The sequence below is a fragment of the Mchenga conophoros genome, linkage group LG11 (assembly GCF_057382185.1).
Source record: "Mchenga conophoros isolate Kocher_MC1m ecotype Shallow Benthic linkage group LG11, M_conophoros_male_GT1.1, whole genome shotgun sequence".
In the NCBI taxonomy this organism is placed as follows: Eukaryota; Metazoa; Chordata; class Actinopteri; order Cichliformes; family Cichlidae; genus Mchenga; species Mchenga conophoros.
The window spans coordinates 28,016,774-28,030,203 of record NC_140536.1 but is presented as its reverse complement, the minus strand read 5'-3'; the positions used below and the strand labels follow the sequence as shown (position 1 = coordinate 28,030,203).

General features: G+C 46.0%; 1 protein-coding gene and 5 non-coding genes across 7 annotated transcripts in view; 1 reads left to right on the top strand and 5 right to left on the bottom strand.

Moving 5' to 3' along the window:
* The window catches only part of invs (inversin), a 43,312-nt gene that overhangs the window by 29,148 nt on the left and 734 nt on the right, over positions 1–13,430 (top strand). For both annotated transcript variants that reach the window (XM_085292200.1, XM_085292199.1), the window contains exon 18: positions 13,270–13,356. In XM_085292200.1, the coding sequence (XP_085148326.1) occupies positions 13,270–13,356 (87 nt within the window). The remainder of the gene's footprint in view (positions 1–13,269; positions 13,357–13,430) is intronic.
* Positions 75–147, bottom strand: trnat-ugu (transfer RNA threonine (anticodon UGU)). The gene has a single exon. It is a non-coding gene; the product is annotated as a tRNA-Thr (tRNA).
* On the bottom strand, positions 3,878–3,950 carry trnat-ugu (transfer RNA threonine (anticodon UGU)). The gene has a single exon. It is a non-coding gene; the product is annotated as a tRNA-Thr (tRNA).
* trnat-ugu (transfer RNA threonine (anticodon UGU)) lies at positions 7,681–7,753 on the bottom strand. Its single transcript has one exon. It is a non-coding gene; the product is annotated as a tRNA-Thr (tRNA).
* On the bottom strand, positions 11,729–11,801 carry trnat-ugu (transfer RNA threonine (anticodon UGU)). Its single transcript has one exon. It is a non-coding gene; the product is annotated as a tRNA-Thr (tRNA).
* trnat-ugu (transfer RNA threonine (anticodon UGU)) lies at positions 12,991–13,063 on the bottom strand. The gene has a single exon. It is a non-coding gene; the product is annotated as a tRNA-Thr (tRNA).

Sequence of the window (13,430 nt, the reverse complement as noted above, 5' to 3'; positions counted from 1 at the left end):
TTCTAATGGAAAAGGGGCTTATGTGTCCACCTAAAGGAGGACGGGGGGGTATGTACAGGACAAAAACATTTACTAGGCCCCAGCGAGATTTGAACTCGCGACCCCTGGTTTACAAGACCAGTGCTCTAACCACTGAGCTATAGGGCCTTTGCTGAAGTAACACCCATGGATACACTACATAAAGACAATCAGACCATTGCACAAGCATGGGTGTGAACTGAACTTGATCAACCAGTTAAAGGAGTGCTCTTACAAGGGTGTTTTGTAAAATGCACCTTGGCAGCAGTGGCCCTGCTCATGGAAAAGGCTTTCGGTTAGTCACATATTCGACGACAGGCTGGTGGCAGCCCCCAACTACCAGGGGGTGGCTTGTCAGTGAAATGCTCTTATACACCACCCGGGGAATTTGGGCTTTCAGATAAACGTGGAAGAGAGTAGTCTAAGGAGCTTGGAAAGAAAAGCGTCTGGACTTCTTTAAGTTGCTTGAAGATGTTTCACCTCTCATCCAAATGGTGGAGAGTCCCAGATTTAAACCCAGTGGGTCCCCCAAAGAGGGACAAAGGACCCCCTGATGATCCTCTACCTAGTAAAAGAGAGTACATTGAGACCATCTACTTTCATAGGGCTCAGGTCTAGACTTCTCCGGGTGAGAGCATTTCTATCTTAAGGCCATACAGCCATCCCTAGCACAGTTTCACAGAGGCAACACAAGTTAGCCTCAAACAGTGCAAGAGGCTGCTAGGCCTGATAGCTTAGCAGCTGTAGCTTCCTCTGTAGTGACGATGCCACTGGACATGAGACTTCACAGGTGGGAGCTTCTTCCCTGTGATGTACTACTGGGGACAGTTGTCTTCTTAACAGGCATGTCTGGCAATCCGGGAATTAGTATTTGTCCCCCTAGTGTGACACAAAATGCAAAACATAACCCCGGTTCTAAAGTAGTACTCGTCAGGCTAGGACTCCGCAGTCTATTTACACCTACAGACCAGTGGACACTCTTTCAATGATGAGGATGTACACATCCTGGACAGGTAGGAATGCTGGTTTGAACGGAGAGTCAAGGAGGCCACTTACTAGGGGTGCAACGATACACAAAATTCACGGTTCGGTTCGATACTTTGGTGTCACGGTTTTTTCGATACAAAAAAAAAAGTTCATGCCTTTTTAACTTGTCATTTATTAAATTTTCACGGCACATTCCGCACCACATCTCTGTGCGTTCATCATTTGTTTGAAGCCAGCTCACCTCCTGCAACTACTTTTCCGAGAATACGTGCTTCTTTTGTGGTTCGGACTCCTTTTGACATTTCTTTGGAGGTGGAGGAACATCACAGTAATTGCTTAAAGGAGCTTCTTCGACATCTTTAAGAGTTTTAAACAAATGTCTGTCTTCCTCCTGAAAATCTTATGTACGCAAACACGCGTTGCAACTTCTTATCTTGTGCGCGTTTTTTATTTTGACAGCGAATGCGCACCTGCAGACCACTTATGTGCAGCCCTGGTTATTTAGCTTGTCATATTGCAGCCACAGAAATTCTTTGTCCATGAAACCATAAAGCTACACTTTCTTTTTGCCTTATAGTCTGATTTGTCATAACTTTTCCGTTTTGTGGTGAGCTTTTCTTTGGCTGTCACTTTGTTGTGTCCTCACCCGTTGCCTACCGGTGGTGGTCAGAGGGCCCGGTGGCGCCAATGTCCGGCTGCCTCGCCTCTGTCAGTGCGACAGTGCCCGACGGGCAGGGCAGAGATAGATTTTGGTAGCCCGACTGGAAAAATCGCTAGCCCCGGGACGTCGGGCTAGCGATTTTGCGAGCCCTGTATCTGATTGAGGAATCACTCATCTTTGGAAAAGAGTGTTTATTACAGAGAAATGGCTCTTTCCAAAATAAAAGCTATACTATACGCTTCTTCTGGGCTATAGTCTCAGCAGCATATTAAACATATCAGGTCCCCATAAGGAGAATCCTGTGCTAACGGCTGTCCAAATGACTCGGTTAAAGTTTGTAGCATGCGTGCTTGTTGTTTTTGTCTGCTTCCACTTGTCTTTGCACTAGGATGATGTCGGCGTAAATGTGCAGTCATATTCGTTGTGTTCCCACTAGTGCTGTCAGTGTAAAAAATCTCGTTGAAATGACGTTAACGCCACAACACGGCAAATCTCCGTTAACGAGCTACCGCAGATCGCCCCGTGCGTGGGGCTGGACAGCCAACACGTTAACGAGCTAACTGCCTAACTGCGCTAACACACTAGCTCCCACCCATGTAATTGAGCATTGCGTGGCACATCCAACATACTGTTTTACTTTAGTCCATGACGCGCTTACCTTCAGGGTCATACTTCACATGAAAACCAAAATAGTTCCAAACGCCAGATCTGAATGAGGGTGGGGGAGGTTCAATTTGCCATGTTGCAAGGAGAGCTTAACTTCTGTCTCGCTAGCTTGCCCTGCGCTCAGTGAATCTGCATTCGACTCCTCCGCCTAGGCTGCAATGTCGAGCGCAGATCCACTGAGCGCTCAACACAGACAGCATCGTCAGACGGAAAGTTGATAAAATAAATTAACATTTTTGTATTGTTCGATACATATGCGTACCAAACCGAAAGCACTGTATCGAACGGTTCAATATCGATACGAGTATCGTTGCACCCCTACCATTTACGTGAAAAGGGAAAGACCATCTCTGAATCAAGGAGGGGACCTAATGGTACGTCTTTTGCCATCTTAAAATGCTGTGATTGCAGCCATTCCCCAACTCTCTGTGAATGGTACTCATGGCCATTGATCTGTGGTCTTTGATCAACGAATTGGCTTTGAACTGGTTGTTGATCAATGGGCATGACAATTTGCATATTATTGATCAAGGAACTGACCTCACAGCCCATTGTTCATTCAGTGGGCTGGTTTCAGTTATTGTGCAATCTACTGTTTATAAGGTTGGGGAAACCTGCAGTCTACTGAGACTGAAAAAATCACTTGGATGAGTGACGAAACATTTCTCCCTCTGAAAACGCTACGTCCAGATGAACAGAATCAACCTTTTGAGATTTAATTACCTGGATGATTAAGAATGCATCAAGACTCTTTTTAAGGGAGTTTCTGTCCAGGCAATGTGTGCAGCTGCATCCTGGGCCTCACCTCACACATTTGCTAGATTTTACAGGCTAGATATAACAGCACCTAACCAGGCACATTCAGTCCTCAGTGCATGTTCTTCACAGCTGGGAGCTTCTTCCCTGTGAAGTACTACTGGGGACAGTTGTCTTCTAAACAGTCATGTCTGGCAATCCGGGAGTTAGTATTTGTCCCCCTAGTGTGACACAAAATTAATGCTATGAAAGAGAACTTAAGGTTATGTCTATAACCCCGGTTCTATGAGTAGTATGAGCGAATGTTTCACCAGACCACCCTCTTTGCTAGGGAAGTGAGGAAAAGGTGGGCTTGTTTTGAATTACATCTGATGCTATGTCAGCCTATTATATAGGGAGGCCCTAGCCTCTCCTGACATGGGCGTCACTTAGCCAGCCTGTAAGGGTTCGGTGAGTGATTAGAGCATCTCGTTTATGAAACTCAAAACCACCATTTTTGAAACCGGAGAAAAATGGCTACAAAAATTAACGCTGTTGTCCCCAACTCTAACAAAAAGTCCCAGACCAAGCAACAGGTATAAAGTCACATCGACGTCCACCTTTGCTGTAGCGTTTGTTACGCATACCAAATACGTCATGGGATGCTCAGCCGAGTTGCTATAATGACAACAACGCACTTTCTGTGGTACTTGATTGTAATGGAAAACCAGTCGTTCCGAGTTGATCTGAGTAGGTTCTAAGGGAAAAGGGGCTTATGTGTCCACCTAGAGGAGGACCAAAACATTTACTAGGCCCCAGCGAGATTTGAACTCGCGACCCCTGGTTTACAAGACCAGTGCTCTAACCACTGAGCTATAGGGCCTTTGCTGAAGTAACACCCATGGATACACTACATAAAGACAATCAGACCATTGCACAAGCATGGGTGTGAACTGAACTTGATCAACCAGTTAAAGGAGTGCTCTTACAAGGGTGTTTTGTAAAATGCACCTTGGCAGCAGTGGCCCTGCTCATGGAAAAGGCTTTCGGTTAGTCACATATTCGACGACAGGCTGGTGGCAGCCCCCAACTACCAGGGGGTGGCTTGTCAGTGAAATGCTCTTATACACCACCCGGGGAATTTGGGCTTTCAGATAAACGTGGAAGAGAGTAGTCTAAGGAGCTTGGAAAGAAAAGCGTCTGGACTTCTTTAAGTTGCTTGAAGATGTTTCACCTCTCATCCAAATGGTGGAGAGTCCCAGATTTAAACCCAGTGGGTCCCCCAAAGAGGGACAAAGGACCCCCTGATGATCCTCTACCTAGTAAAAGAGAGTACATTGAGACCATCTACTTTCATAGGGCTCAGGTCTAGACTTCTCCGGGTGAGAGCATTTCTATCTTAAGGCCATACAGCCATCCCTAGCACAGTTTCACAGAGGCAACACAAGTTAGCCTCAAACAGTGCAAGAGGCTGCTAGGCCTGATAGCTTAGCAGCTGTAGCTTCCTCTGTAGTGACGATGCCACTGGACATGAGACTTCACAGGTGGGAGCTTCTTCCCTGTGAAGTACTACTGGGGACAGTTGTCTTCTTAACAGGCATGTCTGGCAATCCGGGAATTAGTATTTGTCCCCCTAGTGTGACACAAAATGCAAAACATAACCCCGGTTCTAAAGTAGTACTCGTCAGGCTAGGACTCCGCAGTCTATTTACACCTACAGACCAGTGGACACTCTTTCAATGATGAGGATGTACACATCCTGGACAGGTAGGAATGCTGGTTTGAACGGAGAGTCAAGGAGGCCACTTACTAGGGGTGCAACGATACACAAAATTCACGGTTCGGTTCGATACTTTGGTGTCACGGTTTTTTCGATACAAAAAAAAAAGTTCATGCCTTTTTAACTTGTCATTTATTAAATTTTCACGGCACATTCCGCACCACATCTCTGTGCGTTCATCATTTGTTTGAAGCCAGCTCACCTCCTGCAACTACTTTTCCGAGAATACGTGCTTCTTTTGTGGTTCGGACTCCTTTTGACATTTCTTTGGAGGTGGAGGAACATCACAGTAATTGCTTAAAGGAGCTTCTTCGACATCTTTAAGAGTTCTAAACAAATGTCTGTCCTCCTCCTGAAAATCTTATGTACGCAAACACGCGTTGCAACTTCTTATCTTGTGCGCGTTTTTTATTTTGACAGCGAATGCGCACCTGCAGACCACTTATGTGCAGCCCTGGTTATTTAGCTTGTCATATTGCAGCCACAGAAATTCTTTGTCCATGAAACCATAAAGCTGCACTTTCTTTTTGCCTTATAGTCTGATTTGTCATAACTTTTCCGTTTTGTGGTGAGCTTTTCTTTGGCTGTCACTTTGTTGTGTCCTCACCCGTTGCCTACCGGTGGTGGTCAGAGGGCCCGGTGGCGCCAATGTCCGGCTGCCTCGCCTCTGTCAGTGCGACAGTGCCCGACGGGCAGGGCAGAGATAGATTTTGGTAGCCCGACTGGAAAAATCGCTAGCCCCGGGACGTCGGGCTAGCGATTTTGCGAGCCCTGTATCTGATTGAGGAATCACTCATCTTTGGAAAAGAGTGTTTATTACAGAGAAATGGCTCTTTCCAAAATAAAAGCTATACTATACGCTTCTTCTGGGCTATAGTCTCAGCAGCATATTAAACATATCAGGTCCCCATAAGGAGAATCCTGTGCTAACGGCTGTCCAAATGACTCGGTTAAAGTTTGTAGCATGCGTGCTTGTTGTTTTTGTCTGCTTCCACTTGTCTTTGCACTAGGATGATGTCGGCGTAAATGTGCAGTCATATTCGTTGTGTTCCCACTAGTGCTGTCAGTGTAAAAAATCTCGTTGAAATGACGTTAACGCCACAACACGGCAAATCTCCGTTAACGAGCTACCGCAGATCGCCCCGTGCGTGGGGCTGGACAGCCAACACGTTAACGAGCTAACTGCCTAACTGCGCTAACACACTAGCTCCCACCCATGTAATTGAGCATTGCGTGGCACATCCAACATACTGTTTTACTTTAGTCCATGACGCGCTTACCTTCAGGGTCATACTTCACATGAAAACCAAAATAGTTCCAAACGCCAGATCTGAATGAGGGTGGGGGAGGTTCAATTTGCCATGTTGCAAGGAGAGCTTAACTTCTGTCTCGCTAGCTTGCCCTGCGCTCAGTGAATCTGCATTCGACTCCTCCGCCTAGGCTGCACTGTCGAGCGCAGATCCACTGAGCGCTCAACACAGACAGCATCGTCAGACGGAAAGTTGATAAAATAAATTAAAATTTTTGTATTGTTCGATACATATGCGTACCGAACCGAAAGCACTGTATCGAACGGTTCAATATCGATACGAGTATCGTTGCACCCCTACCATTTACGTGAAAAGGGAAAGACCATCTCTGAATCAAGGAGGGGACCTAATGGTACGTCTTTTGCCATCTTAAAATGCTGTGATTGCAGCCATTCCCCAACTCTCTGTGAATGGTACTCATGGCCATTGATCTGTGGTCTTTGATCAACGAATTGGCTTTGAACTGGTTGTTGATCAATGGGCATGACAATTTGCATATTATTGATCAAGGAACTGACCTCACAGCCCATTGTTCATTCAGCGGGCTGGTTTCAGTTATTGTGCAATCTACTGTTTATAAGGTTGGGGAAACCTGCAGTCTACTGAGACTGAAAAAATCACTTGGATGAGTGACGAAACATTTCTCCCTCTGAAAACGCTACGTCCAGATGAACAGAATCAACCTTTTGAGATTTAATTACCTGGATGATTAAGAATGCATCAAGACTCTTTTTAAGGGAGTTTCTGTCCAGGCGATGTGTGCAGCTGCATCCTGGGCCTCACCTCACACATTTGCTAGATTTTACAGGCTAGATATAACAGCACCTAACCAGGCACATTCAGTCCTCAGTGCATGTTCTTCACAGCTGGGAGCTTCTTCCCTGTGAAGTACTACTGGGGACAGTTGTCTTCTAAACATGCATGTCTGGCAATCCGGGAGTTAGTATTTGTCCCCCTAGTGTGACACAAAATTAATGCTATGAAAGAGAACTTAAGGTTATGTCTATAACCCCGGTTCTATGAGTAGTATGAGCGAATGTTTCACCAGACCACCCTCTTTGCTAGGGAAGTGAGGAAAAGGTGGGCTTGTTTTGAATTACATCTGATGCTATGTCAGCCTATTATATAGGGAGGCCCTAGCCTCTCCTGACATGGGCGTCACTTAGCCAGCCTGTAAGGGTTCGGTGAGTGATTAGAGCATCTCGTTTATGAAACTCAAAACCACCATTTTTGAAACCGGAGAAAAATGGCTACAAAACTTAACGCTGTTGTCCCCAACTCTAACAAAAAGTCCCAGACCAAGCAACAGGTATAAAGTCACATCGACGTCCACCTTTGCTGTAGCGTTTGTTACGCATACCAAATACGTCATGGGATGCTCAGCCGAGTTGCTATAATGACAACAACGCACTTTCTGTGGTACTTGATTGTAATGGAAAACCAGTCGTTCCGAGTTGATCTGAGTAGGTTCTAAGGGAAAAGGGGCTTATGTGTCCACCTAGAGGAGGACCAAAACATTTACTAGGCCCCAGCGAGATTTGAACTCGCGACCCCTGGTTTACAAGACCAGTGCTCTAACCACTGAGCTATAGGGCCTTTGCTGACATAACACCCATGGATACACTACATAAAGACAACCGTAGCATAGCTCAAGTGTGGGTGTGCACTCTGAACTTGATCAAACAGTTAAAGGAGTGCCCAGGGCTTTAGTATCCAACACTAGCTGCCTTGTGTTCAGAGACCATTCACATTGCATTGCTGGAAACCTTAATTTCACCCACACTTTACTGTGGGCCGTTTATTTCCACCTCCCCATATATCCCCACACAGAAAGTATCTAAGATTTGCTTTCCAGGAGATAGCATATGAGTTTGTGGTCCTGCCTTTTGGCCTCTCACAAGGGTGTTTGTAAAATGCACCGAGGCAGCAGTGGCCCAGCTCAGGGAAAAGGCTTTCGGGTAGCCACATACTTCAACGACTGGCTGGTGGCAGCCCCCAACTGCCATGGGGTGGCTTGTCACTCAAATGCTTTTATACACCCTAGCAATGTTTCGCAGAGGCAATACGAGTTATCCTAAAACTGTGCCAGATACTGCTAGGCCTGCTAGCTTCCTCTATAGTGACGATGCTACTGGACATGAGGCTTTCAGAGGTGGGTGGTCTTACAGGGACTAGACCTTCACTGTGATGGCCACCGTCATGTAAGAGTCTCCCTAGACTTTTTCCCCAGGATGGTTTCAGCCAAGAAGGTAAAAATTCTGTCCTTTAAGACAGCTCTATTGATTGTTTTAGCTTCAGCTAAGCTTGTAGGAAAAATCCACGCTCCCTCGGTGTAGAGGTTGTGCATTCAGTGCTCCCCTTATAATACGAAGGTCAGTATGCCACTCAACACCACCTTTTCCCCAAAAGTTATTTGGATATTTTCCCCTATGGAACTGCCGGCCTTTTACCTGCTGCCTTTCTCTTAAGAGGAGCAACAGTGGCTGCATACCTTGTTTCCAGTCTGTGCTCTGCGTATTCATATGGACAGAACCCAGAGTTTTAGACAAAGTGACCAGCTGTTTGTATCTTGCGCTAAACCACATATAGGAAAGCCTGTGCCTAAAGAGCGTCTTTCCCACTGATAGTTGGAGCAATTCCCCAGGCCTATTCTAGTAGGGGTCTTAAGCCTCCTGCTGGCCTGTGTGCACATTCCACTAAGGGTCTGGCAACCTCATGGACTCTCTTTAAGGCAGAGGTGTCCAACTCCAGGCCTCAAGGGCTGGTATCCTGCAAGTTTTAGATATCACCCTGGGTCAACACACCTGAATCAAATGATTAGTTCATTACCAGGCCTCTGGAGAACTTGAAGACATATTGAGGAGGTAATTTAGTCATTTAAATCAGCTGTGTTACATCAAGGATACATCTAAAGTCTGTAGGACACCGGCCCTTCAGGCCTGGAGTTGGACACCCCTGCTTTAAGGGATCCCAAAAGGTTGATTCTGTTCATCTGGACGTAGCGTTTTCAATGGGAGAAACGTTTCATCACTCATCCAAGTGACTTCTTCAGTCTCAGCTGGCTGCAGGTTTCCCCAACCTTATAAACGGTACTTTGCACAATAACTGAAACCAGCCCGCTGAATGAACAATGAGATGTGAGGTCAGTTCCTTGATCATTAATATGCAAATTGTCATGACCATTGATCAACAACCACTGATCAAAGCCCACTGATCAAAGACCATTGATCAACTTACTTGTTTTGCATCGGAAACCATAGCAAAATACAGAGAGTGTCCCTAGCAGCCATAAGAGAGAAGGATGCCACACTGAGGATGTGGACAAGTAGGTGAAAGATTTGTCTGACATACAACTCACCCAAGCAGCGAAAATCATCCTTACAAAAAGGTTGAACTTTGCTGTTATGCTGAAACAAATCCACGAGTTGAACTGATCACAGCCACAGAAACAGAAATTTCAAACAACAATGTTGTAGATGTGGAAGCAGAGCAACCAGGGATGAAAGTTTAGGCCTGTCTCAGCAATGCAAATCCCCAAGCATCCAACATCAGGATGGAGGAGAGGAAGGCACTCACACCACTTAGTAATGACAACAACATAATCATCCTTCCGGCAGACAAGGGTAGGTGCACAGTCTTGCTAAAATCAGAAAGACTATCGTGAGAAAATGTTGTCACTGTTCAGTGACAAAAATACTTATGAGCCCCTGAAACGAGACCCAGGAAGTGGTTACAGGAAGAGGGTGATAGATTGTCTGAAGCAGTTAGAATAAGACAATGCTATTGACCGGACCTCATACCACAGGCTATACCCAGGGGAATCTACACCAAGTCTGTATGGTTTACCGAAGATACATAAACACGGTGTACCTTTAAGACCAATTGTCTGTATGATCAACTCGGTCACCTATAATATTTCTAAGTTTCTGGCTTCGATCCTCAACCCATTGGGGTAGGCAGCTCTGAACACCACACCCAGAACACCTTGGGTTTTGTTTAAAAGGTGAGAGATGACCATCTACACTGCAGACTTCTCTCACAACTTCACCCAGTACTTCTTGCAGAAATTCGCTGACGACTCTGCAATAGTTGACCTCATCACTGATGGGGACCACAAGGGTTACAGAGAACTGAGCCAAGGCTTTGTGAACTGGTGCCAGCAGAACTACCTCCAGATCAACACTAGAAAAACCAAGGAGCTGGTGGTAGACTTCCGCAGGCACAAACATCCTCCACTGCAACCACTAAACATCCAAGGTATGGACCTGTAGACAGCTACAGGTACCTTGGTGTTCATCTAAACAATAAACTGGACTGGACTCACAATTCAAATGCTCTCTACAGAAAAGGGAAGAGCAGGCTGTACCTGCTCAGGTCTTTTGGAGTGAAGGTCCCACTCCTGAAGACCTTCTAGGACTCTGTGTTTACCTCAGCCAACTTTTACAGTGTGGTCTGCTGGGGCAACAGGTTGGCCTTCTTAGACTGGGAGATTTCCATCAGTAATGGGGGACATTTAAAAGCTAATGTGTACTGTAAACCTGTGCATACGGATCAGTATTTAAGTTCTGACTCTCATCATCCACTGGAGCACAAACTGGGTGTCATCAGGACGCTACACCATAGAGCGAACACCATCCCTACAGACACAGCAGCCACGGAAGCAGAAGACCAGCAGGTCAAGAAGGCCCTGAGTAAATGTGGTTATCCCAGCTGGACATTTATCAGAAATCTTCAGGAGAGAAGGACAACTGATGCCTAAGCAAAAACACGTAGTGATCCCCTATGTTTCAGGAGTATCAGAACTGTTGCTACATTGCTACGTCCAGATGAACAGAATCAACCTTTTGAGATTTAATTACCTGGATGATTAAGAATGCATCAAGACTCTTTTTAAGGGAGTTTCTGTCCAGGCGATGTGTGCAGCTGCATCCTGGGCCTCACCTCACACATTTGCTAGATTTTACAGGCTAGATATAACAGCACCTAACCAGGCACATTCAGTCCTCAGTGCATGTTCTTCACAGCTGGGAGCTTCTTCCCTGTGAAGTACTACTGGGGACAGTTGTCTTCTAAACATGCATGTCTGGCAATCCGGGAGTTAGTATTTGTCCCCCTAGTGTGACACAAAATGAATGCTATGAAAGAGAACTTAAGGTTATGTCTATAACCCCGGTTCTATGAGTAGTATGAGCGAGTGTTTCACCAGACCACCCTCTTTGCTAGGGAAGTGAGGAAAAGGTGGGCTTGTTTTGAATTACATCTGATGCTATGTCAGCCTATTATATAGGGAGGCCCTAGCCTCTCCTGACATGGGCATCACTTAGCCAGCCTGTAAGGGCTCACAGACCGAGCAGCAGGTATACAGTGACCTCGACGTCCACCTTTGCTGTAGCGTTTGTTACGCATACCAAATACGTCATGGGATGCTCAGCCGAGTTGCTATAATGACAACAACGCACTTTCTGTGGTACTTGATTGTAATGAAAAACCAGTCGTTCCGAGTTGATCTGAGTAGGTTCTAATGGAAAAGGGGCTTATGTGTCCACCTAGAGGAGGACCAAAACATTTACTAGGCCCCAGCGAGATTTGAACTCGCGACCCCTGGTTTACAAGACCAGTGCTCTAACCACTGAGCTATAGGGCCTTTGCTGACATAACACCCATGGATACACTACATAAAGACAACCGTAGCATAGCTCAAGTGTGGGTGTGGACTCTGAACTTGATCAAACAGTTAAAGGAGTGCCCAGGGCTTTAGTATCCAACACTAGCTGCCTTGTGTTCAGAGACCATTCACATTGCATTGCTGGAAACCTTAATTTCACCCACACTTTACTGTGGGACGTTTTTTTCCACATCCCCATATATCCCCACACAGAAAGTATCTAAAATTTGCTTTCCAGGAGATAGCATATGAGTTTGTGGTCCTGCCTTTTGGCCTCTCACAAGGGTGTTTGTAAAATGCACCGAGGCAGCAGTGGCCCTGCTCGGGGAAAAGGCTTTCGGGTAGCCACATACTTCAACGACTGACTGGTGGCAGACCCCAACTGCCTCCAGTCAGTGTGGAAAAGAGCACGTTGAGACCAACTCAACGCACTACTTTCATAGGGCTCAGGTCTAGACGTCTCTGGGTGAGAGCATTTCTGTCCTCAAAGAGAACATTGGCCATACAGTCATCCCTAGCACTGTTTCGCAGAGGCAACCCAAGTTATCCTCAAACAGTCCCAGAGGCTGCTAGCTTCCTTTGTAGTGATGATGCCACTGAACATGGGACTTTCAGAAGTGGGTAGGATCACAGGGACTAGACCCTCACTGTGACGGCCACCATCATGTGAGAGTCTCTCCAGACTGTTCATTTGTGCTCCACGAGTGTAAGAAACAAGATTTCCTGTCTCAGATTGTTACCGTGGGGATGGTTTCAGCCAAGAAGGTAAAATTTCTGTGCTTGAAGACAGCTCTATTGATTATTTTAGCTTCAGCTACGTTTGTAGGAGAAATCCACGCTCTTTCAGTGTAGAGGTTGTGAAATGAGTTCTCCCCAAATAGGTATGCCACAGTGGCTGCATACCTTGTTTCCAGTCTGTGCTCTGCGTATCTATATGGACAGAACCCAGAGTTTTAGACAAAGTGACCAGCTGTTTGTAGCTTGCGCTAAACCACATATAGAAAAGCCTGTGCCTAAAGAGCGCCTTTTCCACTGGATAGTTCGAGCAATTTCCCTGGCCTATTCTAGTAGGGGTCTTAAGCCTCTTGCTGGCTTGTGTGCAGATTCCACTAAGGGTCTGGCAACCTTGGTCCTGTAAAAAAATATTTACAGGACCAAAAAGTTTGCTAGGCCCCAGTGAGATTTGAACTCACGACCCCTGGTTTACAAGACCAGTGCTCTAACCACTGAGCTATAGGGCCTTTGCTGAAGTAACACCCATGGATACACTACATAAAGACAACCGGACAACAGAACAAGCAAGGGTGTGAGCCCTGGACTAGATCAACCAGTTAAAGGAGCGCCCCAGGCTTTGGTATCCAACATCAACTACCTGTGTTCAGAAACCATTCACATTATGTAGCTGGACAGCTTAATTTCATCAGCTCTTTACTTTACTGCCCTTTAGGCAACTCAAAGTCCAGACGAGGGCGTTCATTTCGGGACTCTCAGTCTCAGCTGCTCTTGGACATCCCTCAACGCACCCAGAGCCAGTGTAAGTGCCTGTGCACACAAACACACCTTTATTTATCAAGTACAAGTTTCTACAAAAGTTATTAAATGCTTGTC